This window comes from Oryza sativa, chromosome 7 (genome assembly GCF_034140825.1).
Source record: "Oryza sativa Japonica Group chromosome 7, ASM3414082v1".
Classification (NCBI taxonomy): domain Eukaryota; kingdom Viridiplantae; phylum Streptophyta; class Magnoliopsida; order Poales; family Poaceae; genus Oryza; species Oryza sativa.
Window position 1 is genome coordinate 889976 of NC_089041.1, and position 24682 is coordinate 914657.

The following is a 24682-nucleotide window of genomic DNA, read 5'->3' on the forward strand; positions in this document are numbered from 1 at the left end:
TTCCCAAAAACCTTATTGCCGCCTTCTCCCGGTGCAGAACGTCGAAGGCAGAGGTTCCGGAGACCTGCTCTCCCGATCGCCGGTGCACGCCGGCGAGCGGGATGGAGTAGTCTACGAGCGACGGCGCAGTACAGAGTAGGAAGCAAACCCTAGATTGATTTTGCGTATGTTGCGTGAAGACGGCAGGTCGGTTTATATAGAGAAGGGTCGCTTGATCAGGGTGCCCGCACGATCTCTACTGCGCGTAACCGAACCGGATAAGTCGCGCGTAACTTATCCGGACTCCACGCCGTTTGCACGCACCGGATCTTTTGGAACGTTTCCAAAACAAAAACGAATCCGAATTTGCAACAAAACAAAACTGCAAAAGGAGGCTGCATCTGCGCAAGGGTGAGGAGCCAATTTTTCGGACCATTCGACGTGCACGCGCGCCGCCTGCCCTGCCCTGCCCTGCCCTGCCCTGCCAGGCGAGGCGAGGCGAGCGAGCGCGCGCGTGTGTTTCCCCTCTTCTCTCCACCACACATGCTTCAAGCGACTAGGAGGGCATCCTCCCTTTTAAGGAGGTCCCCCTCTCCTAGAATAAGCAAGGTGGTACTAAACTCCACATGCATGCCATCCCATGAGGTGGGCTTTTGTGATTTTCCAAAGAATTAATCTTCGAGTGGGCTAAGGCCCATTCATTAATTCCAACAATCCCCCACCAAATCTCAAAATCCCACTGAGATTTGCCTTTTCCAATGTACTGTTTATATACCAGCGGTTCGATGGAGACCAATTAAGGTTGAACATCCACCTAGAACTCCAAGCTACACTTACTCACAACTTGAACAATGGACTACGCCTTGAATTGCAAGTCTTGTGCAAGCAAGTTTCACTCAAAGTCTTATCTGGTACTAGACCGTCTGTAGACTACCCCTCGGGTGGAGCGTATAAGTCATACTCCTAGGTCTTTAGTAAGCTTCCTAGAAGATTCACCCAAAATCTTCATAGACTGCGACCAACAGTCAAGCTCACAAAGGTGAGTTCTTTCAAGAATGCTCTGCAGGACAACATCTTTGCTAATTAAAGCCAACAGAACTCATTAAGGCATAGCCAACCTGCCTTGCAGCTCACGAGAGTATATGCATCTTCACTTGGAGAGGGTATATATATTGGTACTCTCCTCTAGTTTATTAATGGTTTGTTCTTCCCAGGATCTAATTCACGGGATCTCCGATCACATAGACTGGGTTACCACCATAGTATAACTCACATGGGTCTCAAACCCATCTCCTTCGATGCATTGTCTATCACATTTCGTGATAGTCCCTTCGTGAAGGGATCTGCCAGGTTTCTCGCTGTTTGGATGTAATCCAACGTTATAACTCCGGAGTTTCTTAATTTCCTGACAGACTTCAATCGTCTTTTCACATGTCTAGACGATTTCATATTATCCTTAGAACTATTCACTTTGACAATTACCGTTTGATTGTCACAGTTCATAAGGATAGCCGGCACCGGTTTTTCAACAACAGGCAGATCCATTAATAGATCACGCAGCCATTCTGCCTCAACAGTAGCAGTATCCAGTGCCGTTAGCTCTGCTTCCATGGTTGACCTCGTCAAAATGGTCTGTTTGCAAGACCTCCATGAAACAGCACCACCACCTAGTGTGAAAACATATCCACTAGTGGCTTTGATCTCATCCACATCAGAGATCCAGTTAGAATCACTATAACCCTCCAGTACCGCAGGACACCCAGTATAGTGAAGCCTCAATTCCACAGTACCTTTCAGATAGCGCATTACTCGCTCAAGCGCACGCCAGTGATCATCTCCCGGATTAGAGGTAAATCGGCTCAACTTGCTCACAGCAAAGGAGATATTAGGCCTAGTTGCACTAGCCAGGTACATCAACGAGCCAATGATTTGGGAGTATTCCAGTTGATTCCTAGCAATTCTCTTGTTCTTGCGAAGCAACAAGCTAGGATCATAAGGTGTTGGAGAAGGCTTACTATCAATGTAGCCAAAGCGATTCAAGATCTTCTCCACATAATGGGACTGCAAGAGTGTAATCCCATTCTCACCTCTAATTAGCTTAATGTTTAAGATAACATCAGCTACTCCCAAATCCCTCATATCAAAATTTTGAGACAAGAATGATTTAACCTCATTTATCACCTCAAGGTTTGTCCCAAATATCAGTATGTCGTCAACATACAAGCACAAAATAACTCCCTCACCCCCACCATGGCGATAGTACACACATTTATCTGCCTCATTGACTGCAAAGCCTGCAGATGTCAATGTTTTGTCAAATTTCTCATGCCATTGCTTAGGAGCTTGTTTCAGACCATACAAAGACTTAAACAATTTGCACACTTTGCCTTCTTGACCTTCAACTACAAACCCATCAGGTTGATCCATATAGATCTCCTCATCCAGCTCTCCATTAAGAAAAGCTGTCTTAACGTCCATTTGATGAACGAGAAGACCATGTGAGGCTGCTAGGGAAAGTAGCACACGAATTGTGGTCAATCTAGCAACAGGTGAGTAAGTGTCAAAGAAATCTTCGCCTTCTTTCTGAGTATAGCCCTTAGCAACAAGCCGAGCCTTGTACTTTTCAATAGTACCGTCAGGCCTAAGCTTCTTCTTGAACACCCACTTGCACCACACAGGTTTACACCCATAGAGTCGCTCTGTCACCTCCCAAGTTCCGTTAGCGATAATGGAATCCATTTCACTACGGACAGCCTCCTTCCAGTAGTCTGCATCAGGAGATGCATATGCTTCTGAAATTGACTTAGGAGTGTCATCCACGAGGTACACAGTGAAATCATCACCAAAAGACTTAGCCGTCCTTTGTCTCTTACTCCTTCGAGGAGCTTCACTGACATCCTCCTCAGAGACAAGTTCATGTGTATGTTCAGTTTGTTCTGGTGGTGTGATTGAACTGGGAATTATTTCAGAGGGTTGGTTCGAACCACTATGTGTATCCTTCATTGGGAAAAAGCTCTCAAAGAAGATAGAATCACGAGACTCCATAATTGTACCAACATGCATGTCCGGTACCTCGGATTTAACTATTAAAAATCTATAGGCAATGCTATGATGAGCATATCCCAGAAAAACACAGTCCACAGTCTTAGGACCAAGTTTGCGCTTCTTCGTTATTGGTACATTGACTTTCGCCAAGCACCCCCATGTGCGCAAATAAGAAAGTGATGGTTTTCTACCAATCCATATCTCATATGGTGTTTTGTCCTTATTTCTGTTAGGAACTCTGTTTAACACATGATTTGAGGTCAACAATGCCTCCCCCCACCATGCCTTAGGCAGTCCCGCGGTGTCCAACATGGCATTCACCAAGTCAGTCAGTGTGCGATTCTTCCTTTCAGCAATCCCATTAGACTCGGGAGAATAGGGAGGCGTCCTCTCATGTATGATGCCATGTTCCTCACAGAATAAGTCAAACTCGTTCGAGAAAAACTCTCCACCACGATCAGACCTAAGCCTTTTTATCTTTCTGTCAAGTTGATTTTCAACTTCTGCCTTATAAATTTTAAAATAGTCTAGAGCATCGTCTTTCGTTTTCAACAAGTACACATAGCAAAATCTAGTAGCATCATCAATCAATGTCATGAAATATCGTTTTCCACCCTTCGTCAACACCCCATTCATTTCACAAAGATCTGAATGTAGGAGTTCTAGTGGTGCCAAGTTTCTCTCCTCGGCAGCCTTGTGAGGCTTGCGAGGTTGCTTCGATTGCACACAACTATGGCACTTAGAACCTTTGACAATGGAAAACTTAGGAATTAAACACATGCTGGAAAGCCGAGACATCAAGCCAAAATTAATATGACATAAACGTGAATGCCAAACATTAGCCTCATCATCCACACTGCCACAAATATGGTTCACAGACTTATTGCAGAAATCAGAAAGGGAAAAGCGGAACAGGTCTCCGCACTCATAACCTTTACCAATAAAATATCCATGTTTAGACATGACTACTTTATTAGACTCAAAAACCAACTTAAATCCGTCTCTAGTCAGACGGGAGCCACTAACAAGATTCCTGTCGATAGAAGGGACATGCTGCACGTTCTTCAGCTGCACGATCTTTCCCGAAGTAAACTTCAGATCTACCGTGCCAACACCATGAACAGAAGCATGTGACCCATTCCCCATTAGGACGGTGGAACCCCGTGCGACCTGATAAGAAGAAAACAATGAGATGTCAGCACAAACATGTACATTGGCCCCAGTATCAACCCACCAATTAGTAGATTGATTAACTGAAAAAACAGTAGGTAAATTACCATACCCGCTTCCATCTCCAGTGTTGCCAATGGTCACATTAGCAGACTTAGAAGTCTGCCCTGCAGGTGCCTTCATCCCCTTGCGCTGTGGACACTTCCTAGCCAGATGACCAACTTGGCCACACACAAAGCAAGTCCTCTCATCCTGATTAGGATTGTTGTTGTTCTTCTTCTGCTTCTTGAAGTTGGTGGTCTGCTGAGCTTTGTATTTCCCCTTGCTCTTGTTCTGGGCCTTGTGCACAACATTGGCACTGGACTGCCCACCATCGCCCTTAGACGCGGCATCTTTTTCCCGAGCTTTCTCCTCAACATCAAGAGACGCAATCAACCCCTCAACGGAGTATTCCTGTCTCTTGTGTTTGAGTGCAGTACCGAAACTCCTCCAAGATGGAGGTAGTTTTGCAATAATGCACCCGGCCACAAATTTGTCGGGTAAGACACACTTAAGGAGTTCGAGTTCCTTAGCCATGGTTTGTATCTCATGAGCCTGTTCGACTACAGAACGGTTGTCAGCCATTTTGTAGTCATGAAACTGCTCCATGATATACAGATCATTGCTAGCATCAGTAGCACCGAATTTAGTATTCAGTGCATCCCACAACTCCTTAGCGTCGGTCATATGCATATACACCTCGACCAGACGATCGCCAAGAACGCTAAGAATGCATCCCACAAAGAGAGTAGTGGCTTCCTCGAATTGCTTCTGCTGTTCAGCAGTAAGAACTCCTTCAGGTTTGCCAGTACTCACCCAGAAGCATTTCATAGCTGTCAGCCACAGAGTGACCCTGATCTGCCATCTCTTAAAATGCACAGCGGTGAATTTATCCGGCCTCAGTGCATCGGCAAAACCAGCCATAGTAAAATCACAGTGCCTATAATAAGGTTTTTGGATTGTTGAGATTATAGACATGTAATGATTTAATCTATTCCATAAATAAATCATGACATTACAGATGAAAACTAGCATGAACGCATCATTAGATCTACACATGTAAACTACACAGTATAACATGAACAGATCAAATATGCGCAACATATTGAACACGTACCGAGGTGACGGAAAGACCGGCTGCTTGGTCGAAACTTTTCGCAAGTGTCTACGAAGGCACGAAACACGCGAGCGAAGAGGAAGGCGAGCCGTCGCGAACGAACAGGGAGCAGTCGCGCGAAGCGCTTCCCAAAAACCTTATTGCCGCCTTCTCCCGGTGCAGAACGTCGAAGGCAGAGGTTCCGGAGACCTGCTCTCCCGATCGCCGGTGCACGCCGGCGAGCGGGATGGAGTAGTCTACGAGCGACGGCGCAGTACAGAGTAGGAAGCAAACCCTAGATTGATTTTGCGTATGTTGCGTGAAGACGGCAGGTCGGTTTATATAGAGAAGGGTCGCTTGATCAGGGCGCCCGCACGATCTCTACTGCGCGTAACCGAACCGGATAAGTCGCGCGTAACTTATCCGGACTCCACGCCGTTTGCACGCACCGGATCTTTCGGAACGTTTCCAAAACAAAAACGAATCCGAATTTGCAACAAAACAAAACTGCAAAAGGAGGCTGTATCTGCGCAAGGGTGAGGAGCCAATTTTTCGGACCATTCGACGCGTACGTCGTGCACGCGCGCCGCCTGCCCGGCCAGGCCAGGCGAGCGAGCGCGCGCATGTTTCCCCTCTTCTCTCCACCACACATGCTTCAAGCGACTAGGAGGGCATCCTCCCTTTTAAGGAGGTCCCCCTCTCCTAGAATAAGCAAAGTGGTACTAAACTCCATATGCATGCCATCCCATGAGGTGGGCTTTTGTGATTTTCCAAAGAATTAATCTTCGAGTGGGCTAAGGCCCATTCATTAATTCCAACAGATGATTTGGATTTGCTAGCTCCCCTTAGCGAGCTAAAGGGATTCGACCTGGGGGCTGAGGGCAACATGCACTGACGCGCATGCTCCGGCAGCGATGGCTACCTCAACTACAACATCCTTATCCTCCAGCTGCACCAGGTTCCTCATCCAGTCATCCACTTCCATGCAACTAGGCTAGCTGAAAGTTGCCTCCATTGCTGTTGTTTGTCTGTTCATTGAGACTGTGCATGTCCTCTGGCCGTCTTATATGAAATCCATCAGCTGGGCAGCTCCCTTCCCTTTCACACACACATAAAAAAAGAATATATATTATTTTGAAGATTTTGCATTTATATACATGATTTTAAAATATTATCGAAAATATTCCCTGGCCACGACTTGGGGATGGCATGGGACCGTTGCTATGTGGTACCGCGGTTTACCCGTGCCGCGACAATGCGCGACCCACTCCCGGTCACTTAAGCGCGGCACCACCGTGGTCCCGCGGCTCGGCCATGCGCCACCAACAAGAGCCGACCGTGTTCCGAAATTTATGTAATTTGGATCCATTTGAATCTTTCATATCTCAATTCAAATTTTAAAACTTCCATATCGAAATTCAAAACATTCAGCTGAATTTTTTTACAAAATTAACTCACAATTCGAATTTTGAGTTGAAAGTTTTTAAATCTTGAGTTAAAATTCTCAAATTTGAGTTGAAAGTTTACAATTCTTGACTTGAAAGTCTTCAAATCTAAGTTGATAGTTTTCACATATGAGTTGAAAGTTTTCAACGAGGGAAGGGGAAAGAGATTGGATAAAGTGTGCGCTACTTTTCTTGTCATCATGTATGCACTAAATAGGATGGGCGAGCAAATCGTGAATAGGAGGTGGGGCTAGGAGGAGAGGTTGTGGTTGCCGTCGTCGTTGTCACTCCGGTGTGACCGGCAACTACCTCTCTCTGGTTTGTATCTAGTGATGTACCAATGTGAGGGAGGGGGAAATTCAATGGTGTATTGTAAATGTAGAAAACCTGGCGTCGGGTAAGTTCATAAAACTTACCGAGTGGATGCTGGGTATACCAAAGGTAAGGTTATACCAGAGTTCACAATCTTCTTTGTTTTCTTGTCGGTCTGACCGCCAAGAAAAAAACTTTTCCTCATGGCTAGCAGCCAAGAAAATTAGATTTCCCTTACTCTCTAGACTTGGTGGTTCGCCAACAAAATATATCGCCTTGGCGGTTTTTTTTTAACGACTCGCACGAGACGGTGCGAAGTTCTATTGATAGAGCAGGAAAAAAAATTACAAGATTGCAACCCTGGAGGGTCGTAACCAGAAAAAAAGAAAAAATATAGGTTTTGATGTTATCCTTGGCGGTTTTAGCTGCCAAGAAAATTCAGGTTTCTTATAGTGTACGTAGGTAAGGTTTAATCGAGATGCATATTTTAGATCCAATGATCCACATGTTTCCAAATTTTCATATAGGTATAGGTCTCAACTACATATTTGTCTCGTTTATTACGATTCGCAACACAAGCAGGCAGGTACTGAGGTACATTTGTGTCTCGCTTGTTAGTGCAAAAATGACAAATTAAGAAAGTGCATTACCACGCTGATCATCACCATCATCATCATATAGTGAAAGAAGAATTGATGTTAACCCACCCTTGGTTTTTTACCTTGTGAATCACCCCTAGCCTTTGGTCGGACGGGCCAATTAATTTGGATCGCTACTATTGATATCAATTAAATTCTTGATGAGCCGTACTAGCTGTAGGCCTAATCTTTTGCATTCTGGAGACATCGTTGTTTAACTTTTTTTTCTTTTTAAAACTTTGGAGAGCATCCTCAGCCGTGCATGTCATTACTTTGCTTATGCTTTGTTGTATTCGAAAACCCTCGCTTGAGCAAAACTCTCTTTATGCCCTTCTTCTGCAGCACAGAATATGAGCGCACGATATATGTACACGCACTGTCCATGCTATCACTGTTCTCAATTTAATTTGAAGCTAGCTACCGTGCCTGCATCTTGTCAATGTGATTTCCCCTGAATAATCCCACAAACCGCAATAGGTGTGAAAAAAAATCCCCTTCAATTCCTCTCTATAGAGATTAACCGAACAAGATCTAATTCAATTTGGAGAGAAAGACTTATCTCAATTATGTCGATTCCCGGAGAGACAAGATTCAAGCATAGAGCTAGTTAGGAGAGATATCAGAAGGCCGCAACTTATCCTTCAGGTATATATATCCGTTCGTATATATATAAATATAGTTGACATAGGATTGTATGCTTACATTTCAATAATTAATTGCCAGTAATGCTTTACTTGCAAATTAAGTATAGCTAATAGTGCATGCATGTATTATGTGCATCCTTATCTCCTAAATAAGTAATTAATTAATTAATACTCTTAAGAAAAATGTCCATTCTCAACATTTAAACCATTTCCATTTTCTTAAGAAAAATGCATATTCATTCTTCTCAAGCTAGAAAAGTGAGAAAGATCAATCTGCCTATTGATCTTGGAAAGGTGGTTTAGATCTAGCAAACTTTTGCAGTACAATATGTTGCCACTATATATTGGTAGTATATATATGGGTAAATTAGGAATTTTATAGAAAATTAGAAAGTTGATGAGTTAATCCGGTTTAATTGGGACTCGTTCATGCATGCCACCGCCACCGCTTGGTCTCATTTGTGCACCTATGAGAGATGATGGCACATGTTGCGACGACATGATTCCTGGCCGATTCTAATCTTAATTGAAAATCTAAAAAGTTTACAAGTGACTAATTACCAGTCAAATAATGTAAGTTATATCATATATAGCATATGTGTGTGGAAGGCCTTACACATTTTAAATCGTGCTAGCTAGCTAGGTTAACACATTCATACAACCTGACGTGAAACCAAATTTTTTTTTATCTAGATTAGCTACTTTCTTTTTAACAAAAATGACCCCGCGGAATAACTGCAAGAAAGACAAATTAACCCTTCAATTTTATACTATGATCTATATAAATGAAATATCAAATTAAATCGTTTATACTAATTGTACCGTAAAAGTTCTCTAGATCTATAACAATGTAGGGATTAATTGTATTGCATATAAGAAATACAACATTGCAAAAAATGTACGGAGGTGCACGTGCGCGATATATAATCAATTGAGTAAAATATACGGTCGGTTCTTAAATTTGGACCGATATATGAATAAGAAGAAATGAAGAGGCCTGTGTCCGTTTGCAGTTTTGTAGTTCAGGTCAAGCACAAGATTTAATTTTGTCACGCACGAGGAATTAATTAATTTCATAAGCTCACCCTTAATTAGCGATCGAATGTTATCACACTGAAAGTCAATTTTTTTTTATTTTAAACTAAAAAAATGCCCGTGCGTTGCAACGAATGAAGGCAATCTTTCTATCATTTATCTTCTTCCATGATATATATATAGGCATTTAAAATTAGAGAGTTTATTTTTTTGCCATCAACAACCACCTGGTTCTACGAATTGTCATCATCAAATGCTAGTATCATCACGAGCTCCGTTAGCCCTTGTCTAAATACCAATTTACCCTTGTAAACTATAGAACCTCCTCTAGTTATGATAGTTTACTCAAACTGTTCCAATTACAATAAACTCTCTTTTATTCATTCATAACCAAAAATAAAATCAGCATCATATTTTTCATCGATTACTGAATCAACCAAAACATATATTATGACATTAAAAAAAAACCAATTTCAATTATTCTACGATCACATCAGGATACAGATTACAAAAAATGGAGGAAAAAAAATAGGACTCTTTTCAAAAAATAAAAGAAGTGGGACAGCAGCGTCCATATGTCCATTCAGATTTCAGACCATTTATAGCTCCATACATGATATATACATATACAAAAACAACGGCTGGTAAGTTGTTCAATCCTTCAACCCTTTGTTGTACGTGCTTCTCTCAGATTGATACTGCTTTGCAAGTCGACATAAAAAAAAACAACTCAGGAGAACTGATAGAACCTTGGTCTGAACAAATTTACCAAAATATATTCCAAGATGTTTCTGATTTACAAGAACAAGTGACTGAAAACCAAAGCATATATAAAAGCACAAAGAAAGCATGGATTAATTCTATAGACCGAGCTAAAATAACGTAAGGCCTTCTATGCATATTCCATAGAACAATAGAAGTAAATAACAAAACCTGGTTGATAAAGGAGAAATAAATCAACGATCACATAGTCAATAATCTAGTTAAGGGGGCAAGGTCATCCTCATCTCATCAGCTCCTACTGGTTGAATCTCCTTAAATTATATCCGTCGTCCCGTCCAATTATTTGATTCCTCAAACCGTTAAAATACAGCAAAGGGTGTGCATGCAGATATGAAGAAAGAATCCAATAAGGGCCTGTTTAGTTCGCGAAAAGAAAATTTTTGGATGTCACATCGGATGTTTGACCGGATGTCGGAAGAGGTTTTCGGACACGAATGAAAAAACTAATTTCATAACTCGTCTGGAAACCACGAGACGAATCTTTTGAGCATAATTAATCTGTCATTAACACGTGTGGGTTACTGTAGCACTTATGGCTAATCATGGACTAATTAGGCTTAAAAAATTCATCTCGCGATTTCCATACAAATTGTGCAATTAGTTTTTTTATCTATATTTAATGCAATTTAAGATTCGAGTTGAAAGTTTCGAATCTGGGTTTAAAATTTTAAAAATTTGACTTTAGATATAAATTTCATTTTCAATTTTTTAATTAAAAATATCCTAACTACTACCATCATTTATATCTAACTGTAATTATACTACTAATAGATTACTAACAGCCTTAGCGCGGAAAAGGAGGGTGGCCGCGTGCGCCCCTGGCGCGCACGTGCCGAGTAGGACTCCCCCGAGACGTGAACACAAAATCGGACGCGCCAATGACGTACCAAACAATACTGCAAAATCTTTAAATCCCGCGTCATACAGGGAGGGAATCGGACAAAAAAAATCAAGCGTTATACGAGGATGACGTACTAAATACCTGGCAATAACATTTTAATCTATTAACTAACTAGAGTAAAATACCCGTGCGTTGCAACATGTAAACTAAAATTATACCAAATATAAAATATTATATTATTAGGGTTGAGTTTTCCATGATATGGGCCTTTAAGAAAATATCTTTCTAGAGAAATAATGAAAGTTCAAAAAAAAAGAAGAAAGAAAATGCCTCTTTAAAGTTTAGACCCGCTGGTATGCTAGGGCATTCGCACGCGCTGCCCAGCAGTGTTGCAGCCCGGGGAGGGAGGCCGGCCCGACGCGGGATCAACCTGAGCCGTTCATTTTCATCGATGGCTCGAATTGATTCTGATTTCATCAAAACCGCCAACCCTAACCCTAATTCACTATCCCCTTTCCTTCCCCACTGCGAGCCGCCTCCCCCCTCTCTCTCTCGGTGCCGCCTCTCCCCCTCCGCCGCTCCTCCTCCCCCTCCCCGGCGGCATCGCTCCCCCTCCACCCACCGACGGTGACGCTCCCCCTCCACCCACTTGCGGCGCCGCTCCATCTCCCTCTCTTCCTCCCGACCGTCCTTCCCCTCGCCCTCTCTCTCGCCTCTCGTGCGATGGATCCGGCAACAGCGACCACGGGTGGATCCAACCGTGGTGGTGGCGGTCGAGGACGGATTCGGTGGCGGTGGCTCTGTCCGACCCCTCTCGCCTCCCTCTCGCGGCAGATCTGACAGCAGTAGCAGCGTGTGGCGACGCGGCCGGGAACGCCGGTGAACTGTAACATCCCGGCCTAGGGCTTAATAGGATTAATAGAATACTCATATCAACAAGTTGCAACTTCTTTTCCGGAAGCCAATCTCCAAAGAACTCCAGGGTTAAGCGTGCTTGGCCTGGAGCAATATGGGATGGGTGACCTATGAAAGCTATCAGATGTAAGTGGGCCCGGCCTGGACCGGGAAATTCTTCCTGGGTGCACAAGAGTGAGGACAAAGTGTGCTGGAGCAATATGGGATGGGTGACCTATGAAAGCTATCAGATGTAAGTGGGCCCGGCCTGGACCGGGAAATTCTTCCCGGGTGCACAAGAGTGAGGACAAAGTGTGCAGAAAAGATATGTGTTGGTCTGTGAGGGCAGTCTATGACCTATGAAAGCTATCAGATGTAAGTGGGCCCGGCCTGGGGGAGGCGGGACGTTACAAAATGGTATCAGAGTCGACTCTCGCGGTTTCACGGGCGCGTGTGTCGCAGTTGCGCAGGCATGGTGCGCATGGCTGGTGTAGACCGGGAGTGGTTACATAGCATGGCACATGCCACTGGACACATGGACGTGGCCAAGAGATGACGTTCCTGGCCTAGGGTTGATCGACGGGGGCGTCGATCTCTCTTAAGGGGGTGAGGGTGTAACATCCCGGCCTAGGGCTTAATAGGATTAATAGAATACTCATATCAACAAGTTGCAACTTCTTTTCCGAAAGCCAATCTCCAAAGAACTCCAGGGTTAAGCGTGCTTGGCCTGGAGCAATATAAGATGGGTGACCGACCGGGAAATTCTTCCCGGGTGCACACGAGTGAGGACAAAGTGTGCAGAAAAGATATGTGTTGGTCTGTGAGGGCAGTCTATGACCTTTGAAAGCTATCAGATGTAAGTGGGCCCGGCCTGGGGGAGGCGGGACGTTACATGAGCTCGGGAGTGACGATGGGCTCGAGAGCCGGTCGCGGCGAAAGGCGGCGATGCGGACAACGTTGAAAGCTATCAGATGTAAGTGGGCCCGGCCTGGGGGAGGCGGGACGTTACATGAACTCGGGAATGACGATGGGCTCGAGAGCCGGTCGCGGCGAAAGGTGGCGATGCGGACAACGGCAACGACGACGACGGTGGCGGCGACCGCGAGGAGGGCGGCTGCGGGGAGGCGGCTAGGGTTAGGGTTAGGCTGAGGAAGACAATTTATAAATAACTTAAATTCAAAATAAAAAAACAAAATATTGAAAACGAATTTAGAGTCCTTATAGAAATACAATTAGAAATAACAGATTGGGAGTTAGAAATGTGGAAATATTAGAAGAGGAGTCTACGGTCCACACACAAAGGAATTTATAGAACTAACTGAAATTTAGAAATAAAAAAAAATAAAAGTAGAGTTTAGAGTCCATATAGAAATACAATTTAGAATTACAAAAAATGAAAATAAAAAGCTATCTATTATCTTATTAAAGTAATAGAAAAAGAAGCCATCACGTTTGCTCTCACGCCCTAAAAATTCCCATATTAATCGGAGAAAAAGAAAAAGTAGAGTCCATATAGCAATACAATTTAAAAATAGCTGAAATTTAGAATTAAAAATAAAAAATATTGAAAGAGTAGACTAGAGTCCATACAAGTATACAATTTAGAATTAATTAAAATTCGGAATTAAAAATAGGAAAACTAAAAGTAGAAGTTAGAGTTCATATAGAAATGCAATTTAAAATTAACTAAAATTAAATATTTTTTAAAAAAGCAAGATTAGGAGAAGAGTATAGAGTCTATATAGGAATATATAGGAATACAGTTTATAAATAACTTAAATTTAAAAAAAAACAACATATCAAAAAATGAATTTAGAGTCCATATATAAATACAATTAGAAATAACATACTGAGAATTAGAAAAGTAGAAATATTGGAGGAGGAGTCTACGGTCCAGACACAGGAATTTAGAAATTACTAAAAGTTAGAAATAAAAAATAAGAAAATTAAAAGTAGAGTTTAGAGTCCATATAAAAATATAATTTAGAATTAAAAAAATCAAAATTAAAACTAAAACATATTGGGAGAAGAGTCTAGCATCCATATAAGAATACTATTTATAAATAACTGAAATTCGAAATTAACAAATAAGGAATATTGGGAAAAAAATTCTAGCGACCATATAGGAATACAATTTAGAAATTACTGAAATTAAAAAAATAAATATTAGAAAAAGAAGTCTAGAGTCAATATAGGAATACAATTTACCAATAATTGAAATTCAAAATTAAAAATTAAGAAATATTGAAAGAAGAGTTTAGAGTCCATATAGAAATACAATTTATAAATAACTAAAATTCAGAATTAATAAAAATGAATATTGAAAGAGTAGTTTAGAATCCATATAGGAATATAATTTATGAACAAAGGAAATTCGAAATTTAAAAAAAAATAAGGGATATTAAAAGATGATTCTTGAGTCCATATAGAAATATAATTTATAAATAACTATCACATATATACAATACAATAAAAATATCACACATTTGTTAGTTCAACCAAGAATTTAAAATTATGTTGTCATTTTAATATATTTTAATAATAAAATGTGAAAATATTTAAGCTATTATATGAGAAAAAAAATCTAATGAGGCAAGCCGCGGGCCACCATGCTAGCTAACTTATTAAAGGAATAGAAAAAAGAGACTCCACGTTCGCTCTCACGGCCTAGAAATTCTCATATTAATCGGAGAAAAAAAAACAGAGTCCATATAGAAATACAATTTAGAAATAATTGAAATTCAGAATCGAAAAATAAGGAATATTGGAGGAGGAGACTAGAGTCATATAGAAATACAATTTATAAATAACTGAAATTCGGAATTAAAAAATAAAGAATATTAGAAGAAGAGTATAGAGTCCATATAGAAATACAATTAGGAAATAATAGAAATTCAGAATTAAAATAAAGAGTATTAGAAGAAGAGTATAGAGTCCATATAGAAATATAATTAAGAAATAATAGAAATTCGGAATTAAAAATAAGGAATATTAGAAGTAGAGTATAGAGTCCACATAGGAATTTAAAACTAACTAAAAATCAGAATAAACATAATAAAATTAAAAGTAGAGTTTAGAGTCCGTATAAAAATACAATTTACAAATAGCTAAAATTCAAAATTAAAAAAAACATGGGAAGAAGAGTCTAAAGTTCATATAGGAATACAAATTAGAAGTAACTGAAATTCGAAATTAAAAATTAAAGAATATTGAAAGATGAGTTTAGTCCACATAGAAATACAATTAGAAATAATAAAAATTTAGAATTAAAAATGAATAATATTGGAAGAAGAGCCTAGAGTCTATATAGAAATACAAATTTACAGATAACAAAAATTCAGAATTAAAAAAAAATATTGAAAGATGATTCTAGAGTCCATATAGGAATATAATTTACAAATAACTAAAATTTGATATTAAAAATAATTAATAACTAACACGTATATAAAATACAACATAAATAATACACATTAGTAGTTTCGTAAAGTTAGTAAAAAGTTTAAAATTATGTTGTCATTTTAATATATTTGTATAATACATTGAGAAAACATATATCCTATTATATAAGAAAAATATAATGATGCTAGCGCGCAATCTACGCGGGTCACCATGCTAGTTTTTATAATAGGCAAAGATAGTCAATCTAGTCTCTCAAGTTTTATCCAAGGCAATTTGATCCTTGAGGTTTTATTAGCATTCTCAAATTAATTAGTTGGATCTCACCTTGCTAAAAAAACTTACGAATGGAAAAGTGTGCACACATACGTACGTACATACAAATTATGTGTGTAAATTCATGATTTGTTTGTGTGAATCAACTCATATGTAATAACTAATTACTGTATGCAAAAAATGGACGATCATATGCAGGGCGGGTGCAGGCTAGCTAGATAGATAGAAGAGATGGAGCAACATGTGGAACGGAATGCATCAAGCGCACACCACCTGAGAGATGTGTGGCTGAGCATTGGAGGGACGGTGGTCCGCATTGAGGTGATGGCAATGGTGGCCATCTTTCTCACCTTCTACGCCGTCACCTTCGGATCCTGCCGCCGCTGGTCTAGCCGATGGATCATCCAAAAGGTTTTCCTGGCTGCGAATGCGCTGTCTGTGTCCCTAGGAACATACAGCATAGGGCTGATGCAGTCATCGCTGGTGAAGAGCAAGATGTACCCTGTGTGGTCGGTGTCATTGCTTGCCCTCTTTGCTAGCATTGACTCCATCAACACATTCGGCCTCGACTATAGTGGCCAATTCCTGAAGCTGTTGTATCAGCTCTTCCTCTACTTTGGGTATGTGCTTGTGATCAGCATCTCCGGCAATACCAATAATGGCATGGTGGCCGCTGCGATTGGCATGCTTTGCAGCGTCACCCTATGTAAGGGATTCCATAGGCTGATGGCCTATGTGCTCCCGACCAGGCTGCGGAGCATGAACAAAGAGATTGCAGATCGTATGGAAGTGGTGAAGGGGGGGCCAAACTTTAACGCGGCCATCATGCAAGGGTATCAATACCTGGTTGATAAGACTTATTATCCATCCATAACCCTGGAAGAATTGTGGAAGCCTGACAATGGCATGGACAAACTAGGAACAGATGCTGATGCCTACAAGGACATATGCCTCTCTTTCTCCCTCTGTCACCTGCTACAGCGACGCTTCTTTGGTTTTAGTTGTGCTGAGTCTGACCGGCCAGAGACCCGTAGCTTTGTGTTGGAAGGCTTGCTTCAACCTGTAGCTTCAAGTAGTTCATCATCACAAGGTACTGGTGGTTCTCGTGGTAACTACGAGAGGGCCTTCAAGGTGATTGAGGTTGAGCTAGCCTTCATGTACGACTACATCTACAGCAGCAACGCCTTCGTCCATTACTATGAAGCTGGAGCTTGCACCGCCTGGGCAATAGCTTCAATCCTGACCACATGTTTTCTATGTGTGGCTGTTGCCCTACAGCAAAAAGAAGCCATTATTGCATCATCTGCGGTCACTATGTTGGACTCGGAGGTAATTAGCACAACGATGACACCAGACATTGTCATCACCCTTGTCATACTGGTGTCCCTTGCTTCCCTCCAAGTGTTGCAGCTGGTGAACTCCTTGTCGTCCAATTGGGCAAGAGTCTCCCTTGTCTGTCATCTTTTCAGGAGAAATGCCAACAACCTGGAGCCATCGATGGGCTTGAAGCTGAGGTTGTTCCTTTCCAGGATCAAACTATTGGACAAATACCAGTGGCAGAACAAGCTTGGGCAGTACGAGAGCTCATCGTGGCTCAAGAAAGCTCTAGGGTTTGTCAGCTTCAAGATAGGACAATGTTGCTATAAGCCAGTGTTTCATTTCATGCTCTACTGCGTGCGGTGCATGATGCGATGGCCAACCATTTGCTGCCCATGCTATGTGGTGTGCTCTCCGCTCTGCAACTGGGTGTTCAAATTGCAGCCTAGTTGGCAGTTGCTCCCAGGCCCTTGTTGGGTGATATACTCCGCCCTCTACAAGTTGTTTGGCCTGCAGTACATTCAACAGGTGCTGACAGACATGTTGGGCATTAGCACTGCAAGCTCCATTCAGCTGCCCATTGAGGTGAAGAGTACCGTGATTGATGCCCTCGTTGGGATCCTCATGCCCAGGCCCAACCATGACAGTGTCGTGTTGTCCAGTGGATCAACATCGCTAGCCAAGAATGGCTTGCAGGACAAGTTCATAAGGCAGTACGCTTCGACAAGTTACCATGGCGGTAGCGCTAGTACCATTATCCCCGAATCAAAGGGCAATCAAGCCAGCATCATCTTGACCTGGCACGCTGCGACAGGTTGCTACGACAAAGACTATGAGCAAAGGAAGAAGATGAAGGCTACTACAGAATCGCCGCTACAGCACAGGCAGTATCGTGTTGTGGCCACCGCTCTATCCAAGTACTGCATGTACTTGGTAGCTTATGTGCCTCAGCTGCTGCCCGGGCAGCAGTCCTACACAACATCTGTCTACAACGATTTTGTGCGCTCGCCGTCCTACATCTTGCAGAGTGGTACCCAGCTGAAAGATGAGCTCTGCGAGGCGGTGGTGGAAGATGAACTGAGGTGGAAGGTGCTAGCTGATTTCTGGGTCGAGATGTTGCTCTACCTCGCGCCTTCTGACAATGTCACGGCTCACATCGAGCAACTCGCACAAGGTGGAGAGTTCATCACCCATCTCTGGGCTCTCCTCTTCCACGCCGGCATCCTGTACCGGCCGTACAAGGAGGAGGAGGAGCCAGCTGCAGCCGGGACAGTGTGACGAATAACCACTTAATTATTAATTATCTTGTGTTTAGCAGTTTGTTTCCATACTTTTTATGTTTGTAGATGCATGCAAGATGCTGATTTGCCTGCGGGAATCCCAAAAATATTGCAAAAAGGAAACGGATAATTAAGCAAGTTTGTAGTCTCTTCTGTCCACTCTAGCACTAGCACTGAACACTGATGAGATGTAGGGATGAATCGTGCTGCGTGTCGCCCGCGGAGAGGGGGTGGCGGACGCTCCGCGCGGGAGACCGACTTTTCCGTTTTTTTTTTCTTTTTCTGTGTTTTCCGTTTCTGTTCGGTTGGCTGTTTTTTTTTTCTGTTCAAATTGGTTTTCCCTTTTTTTTTCTCTTCTGTTTTTTTCGGTTTTTTAGATGTATGAATACAAATTTTGTATTCGTACATATACAAAGTTTGTATACATGATGCAATTTCTTGTTTTTTTTATTTTTTTAATACGTATATATATAAAGTTTGTATATATCGTACACAAAGTTCGTATACATCGTATACAAAGTTTGTATATGTCCTAAATAAACTTTGTATACATCGCATATAAACTTTGTATATATGTATATATTTTTATGCATTAAAAAATATTTATAAATATATATACACACGTGTATATATATATATATATATATATATATATATATATATATATATATATATGTATGTATGTATGTATGTATGTATACGTATGCATATGTAGTATATGCATAAGTATAGTAGATACAGAGAAGAGACTAGAGGGGGGGGGCGAACTGACCGTGCGCGTGCCGGGGCGCGCGGCTGATTGCGTATCAGCGCCACCCATATATGTCTACTCCAATCCATCAAAAATCTCACGGATGGTCGCCTGGTCGGTTTTCTCCCACGATGATCAGTTTGTTGGAGCACACACACACGCCACTGAAATAATTGCATGCCAAAGCAGAGTAACATCAGAGAAGCTCCCGGTTTCAGTTTGCCCCTCCTCCACAGCCACATCATGGGCCTTTTACTGTTACAAGCCCATATGTATGTATTGATTGTTTGCAAACTCGGCCCAACTAGACGGGCCGCACATTCCTCAAATTGCCGTTCCGGCCCAACTAGACCGTGCTGTTGGACAACATATGGCACCGGCAACAAAGCGTTTCCGGGAGTTTTGAATTATACTAGAAAAATTACCCGTGTATTGCTATGGAAAGCTAAAATTATAATAAACAATTGAGTAGAGTTCAATTTTCATGATCCAAGTGCTTTAAGAAAATATTTTTCATGTTGCGTGCGAACACAATCTCGTGTCAATGTCTAGACACCAGGTTTTTTTTTCAAAACAATCTATTTCACATTACAACGGGTAAATTATTTTATTTGTACAAGACCGTGGCACAAAAAAATTGAATACGGACGTACTGTTACATACAGACATGACCTTAGTGGTGCGCAATCATTTCTCGCAAATTGTGTTCTTCACTCGAGCTGATCTTGAAGATGAAAGCATTGTGGATATTAGAGATGGCGGTGTAATCAAACATCGAAACGGTACCTCGGATATAGGAAGGTTGTTGGTTATTGTTGAACTAGATATTCAGAAGGACTAGATAAGAATATTGGTAAGGGTTTATTGCAAAGATTATTATACTTAACTTACAAAGCTCGCATTCCTCGCAACAGTAAAATCATAATCACAAGCCGATCAGACAAGATTGCGAGGTTAGGAACCACACCACCTCTCAGATTACAGCTCCTTCCAAAAGAAGCTTACTGGTACTTCTTCAAGGTGTGCACATTTGGGAGCATGGATGCTTCAGAGCATCCTGAAATTGCATCCGTAGCCATGGAGCTAGCAATGGAGTCTGAAAGGAGCTTCATGGTTGCCAATGTCTTTGGTAGATTACTGAGGTCGAATACCAACACGCTTTACTGGAGATTGGTTCTTGCATCCCTAAGAGAGTTCAAGAAGAAGATTCGAGTTGTTCTGTTAGGAGGTGCTGATCAGCCTCAAGGAAGATTTGATGCACTTGGATGGAAATCCCAGATAGCACCTAACTATAGCTACACGTATAGCTGTGAGATACAGAGGCCAATGTGTATTGTTAGTAGATAAACCTTGTGTGTTTGCATTTTAAATTTCTGTTATGCATGCGCGCGAGCTCCGGTTTGTGGAAGCCGTGCGAATAGCTGTCATGCCGCGAGAATAGCTCGGCGTGGCGCTAGCAACGGGGAGTGCGCGCGTACTGCGGATCCGTGGGGATGGACACGATCAATCCGCGACGTGGGAACGTTTCTGAAGCCCATGTTTCTTTCTGTTGCATACCTATCCCCTGTATTGCTCTGTTCTTCATTTTCGGATCAGCTACAGTGCGTTTGCAAAGTGTTCGTCCAGGTGTTCGCGTGTGTTCCACTCGCCGATTCGTTGGGATTTTCCTGACATGTATGGTCGCCAGGAAGAAGAAAATGCAGAGGAATGGCGGCTGAATGGCTGACCATCTTAGGAATTTATCTGATGCACTCTAGTATTGTTACATGTAGGAATTGTGTCTTTATATGTAACCTCTAATATGTAAAACTTTTTCCGATAACCAAAGAAAATACTCCAGGCCTCTACATCCCAAGTATACATAGTTGTTCTCTTGTGGTGGAGCCTATTCATCCGAGTTAAGGAATTAGGTATGGTGCTCACGTTTAAGGCTATTTTTTTTAAAGTAGTAAGTAAAGTACCCATTGACAGCAATGCGTCTGTGATAACTTTATCAATTGTAATATATGTTGGCCCAATATCTGAAGGTGCTTATATTGATATGGTTTGCGTGTGTACATGCATTTGTAAGCATCGGCATTTGAACTGTACTTTTTATTAAAAAAAAAAGTATAACATATATAGCTAGAGCTAATATTCATTTTGCATCACATTCAAAGTGAGTTTTTTATTATGAATGGTTATTATAATTGTTATTTTCTGGAAAAATAATATTATGGTTGTTTTAATGTATTCTAGTACTTTCTCTTGATGATAAAAGAAACTTGACATAAAATGAGTGTCAAAGAGAAAAAGGCACAAACGGACTACTTCCTGCATCTTAAAATAAATCAATCTAACATAAAATGGGAGTTTACTTAGTACATGAATATAGACAGATGTCTATCTGCATTCATTATTATATAGGTATTTCCATTCTATTTTAGGCTCGCTTATTTTGGGATTGGGACGGAAGGAGTAGTAGAGAAAGATGGGAAGCACACTGTATTGAAGTGCTAGAAGATATGATTGAGGTGAGATCTTGTAGTGGTAAAAAGTAAATTGCAGTATTGGAAGAATACACATAAAGTTTAGAGTCAAAATGTTGAACTTTTAAAAATCTATAGCGTTTCAATTCTGGAACTGAGAATATTTATCTTGTTTTTTTCTGAATGAAACCAGCACAAGATTGTGCTTATTCATTAAATATAGCAGGAGAAAAATACAGCCCCTAAGGAAAAAAGGAAAGCAAGAACCGGGAAAAGCTGTACACTATTCAAAGCGCGGAATAGTTGAGGTTTGAGGTTGCGGCCTCCTTGTGCTCATATATCCACCAGTTTCGCTCCATCCAAATTTCCCAAACAATGAGAATATTTATCTTGTGAATTACACATAGCAAGAAACAAATGTATTTGTTTAAAAGAATCAAGAAACAAACGTACAAAAGATATTTTCAGTAATAAAATTTTTTAAAAATAAAACATGTAGGTATGATGTGACCACTGGCATGACTAGTCTATTTTGGTCAAAAAGCTTGCAAGAGAAACATATAAAGTCAATTGACCGACCTACATTGTTGTTTCTAGAAAGCGCAACAAAAAACTGCACATGAAAATCAAAATTACCCATCCAGTAGTTGACTGATTCCTATACATGGAAATCAACTTTCCATATAACTAACTGCATTCCAAGTCATTCTTCCAAATCTGGCTACATTAAGACGGCTAATTATTTCATTTAATTTGTGGCAGTCATCTGCGCAGGGGTATACAAGACTATTACACTACAGCTTCGTTATTCTTGGATTAAGATAAAAATTTTAACTCGGTTTGAGTTAGTGCTTCCGAAATTACTAAACAATCTAGACATTGCTTGATAATATTAGATAAATTTATTTTCAAATTTAAATTTATTAATACTTAATTAATTATGTGCTAATAGTTTTTTTTCATTTTATGTCTGGAGTTTGAACGGGACAAATTAGGGGCGTGTTCGGTAATCATTCCTTTACGCTGCAGTGCTTGTGTTGTGCGGCTGCAGCTGCAGAAAATACCAGCCGAATAGGTCCTAAGACACCAAAATCCAGCCCTGCCTAATTGGATTGGGCTTATCAACACGCCAGGCCTTACACGGCCCATTACATTGTTTGGAATGCGTGAACTCTACTTTTTTTTAAAAAAAAGAAAGAAAAATGATGACAAACAATTAATTCACTTCTAGCAGGAGCGTACATTTTTTTTAAAAATAAACACAATGCAAACATAGATGCTTAAGTGCATCTCCATTCTAAGCATGATGATCGTACTTCTGAAAATGGTAAAGGAAAAATACAATCATCCATGGTCGTCGTGGTTTTGGCATTCACCATGGACAAGAGCACCCTAAAATATTAAATGTGAGAGGAAACGCTATTAATAATATTGTTGTGTGGTGGAATTATATATGTTGTCCATAAGTGCATTTTTAGTTGGTACTGGTAGAAAGTAGAAGCGGGGCCAGACATGGGTCAACTTAGGCTTGAGCCTCAGGCTTGACTCGAAAAACTCCATATAAATCCTTTAGAAATTATATAGACATTTCAAAAATATATAATCTCTAACTAAAGTTGTCATATTTAGTCTTACAAATATTTTTTGGGCTCCACAAAGACCATAAGTAATACTCCATATTTTTATTTTTTTACAAAAGAGACTTATAGTGAAGAAAATAGAAAAGTAATTAATGGGCCATTCAATCTTTATCATCCATCCAAACATCTAATCCAATACCTAAAAACCCATCAGATCTTTCACCAAAAGATACCCAACGCCCATCTAATCCAACCGCACGTACGAGAGCACTAATTAACAAGTTTTTTTTAGCATGATCAATAATTGGGGTCATCACAACACAATGCACCTAGCCATCAATACATGATGGAACATCTAAAGGTAACACACTCCAATTAGACAAATCACATTAGCCCCATATCATGGAATTAATTAAAAGGCATGGCACTTTGTTTTTACTAGTACTAAACTAGAAGCTACTACTACCAAAAATGGGAGGTATGTTGGTGCCAGGTGGAAGACAGGTGGGCCCCCACCAACCCCTGCAAAGGGCAAGCAGACATGATGGGCCTCGAAAGCGTAGCTCCATGCCAGTTTGTGGGCCAGGCCTCTTCTTCTTCTTCTTCTTCTTCTTCTTCTTCTCCATTCGCCGGCAAAAAGAAGAGAAGGCGACTTGCAATTTCAGCTCCAATCCGAAATGGAGATGGCCAATCAAGAAGGTTGTGGTGGGCCCAGCATGTGGCCCAAAAGGCCTACCAAGATTAAGAAAAGAAGTTGTAAAAGAAAGGAAGGAAAAATGAAAGAGAAAGAGCTTGTTCACTTTGATGAAAAAAAACCTTACCGAATTTTGGTATTAACTTCCTTTCAAAAAAAAATTTTGGTATTAACAAAAAAACCTTACCAACTTGCTAAAATTTTGACATGATTTCTTATATAGTTACCAAAATTTGGCAGCAAACTAAATGTAGCCACTTTTTTGGCAACTTTATCAAAATTTGGTAAGGTTGAAAATGACATCAAAATGAAAAGGCCCGAAATTTACTCAACAGCAAGGCTAATAAAGAAAAGAAGAGATTTGGTTTCTAGAGAGAGAAAGAGAAAGATGTCTCCATGATCTTTGCTCTAGATTTCTGTTGTAATATGATCTCTCTTTTTTAAAAGGGCAAGGGTGTTGGAAAATACTAGTGATTCTTTTATTTCCTTTTTCTTGCACTTATCAAGCAGCCTGCCACGCTGACCTGAGAACTACCGGAAAACAAGTGTTGTCAAAATTGATTGCTTCCTGCACTAAATCCATAGAGACTTTTTAAGGTCCAACAGTACTTTACGGTACTAAATCTTGGTCGTTGGATCTGGTCCGATCCAACGGCTGGTAGTGTTTGGTACCGCGAGGTACCAAATATGTCCCTATTGCGGTACCTCTCGCGTAGAAGAGAGGTGGAAGAGCAAAAATGTAACTTTGTGTGCGATAGATGGGAGGAATAGACGGGCGGAACCAATTTTGTCACATTTTACATCCTCTTCTGCGTTGCCGTCGCGTTTCTCTTCCCCCCGCCGCCGATGTGTTCCTCTTCCGCCCCACCGCCGCCGTGTTCTTCTTCCGCTGCCGCCATGTTCCTCCTCCGGCGCCGCGACTTCGATCTGGGCCCTTGCGCCGAAGCGAGATCGATTGCGGCGTGCAGGGTTGTCCCCTCTCTTCTCTGGGATTCGTGG

The 24682-nt window shown here is 41.1% G+C and overlaps 1 protein-coding gene across 1 annotated transcript; it reads left to right on the forward strand.

Moving 5' to 3' along the window:
- Window positions 1-15824: 15824 nt before the first annotated feature.
- On the forward strand, window positions 15825-18188 carry LOC136357277 (uncharacterized). Its single transcript, XM_066312318.1, has one exon. It carries the CDS (start codon window positions 15825-15827, stop codon window positions 18186-18188), a length of 2364 nt encoding a protein of 787 aa, XP_066168415.1.
- The last annotated feature ends 6494 nt before the right edge of the window (window positions 18189-24682 follow it).

What these genes read in the sequence shown, in the direction of transcription:
- LOC136357277 (XM_066312318.1), top strand. Translation starts at nt 15,825, where the DNA reads ATGGAGCAACATGTGGAACGGAATGCATCAAGCGCACACCACCTGAGA.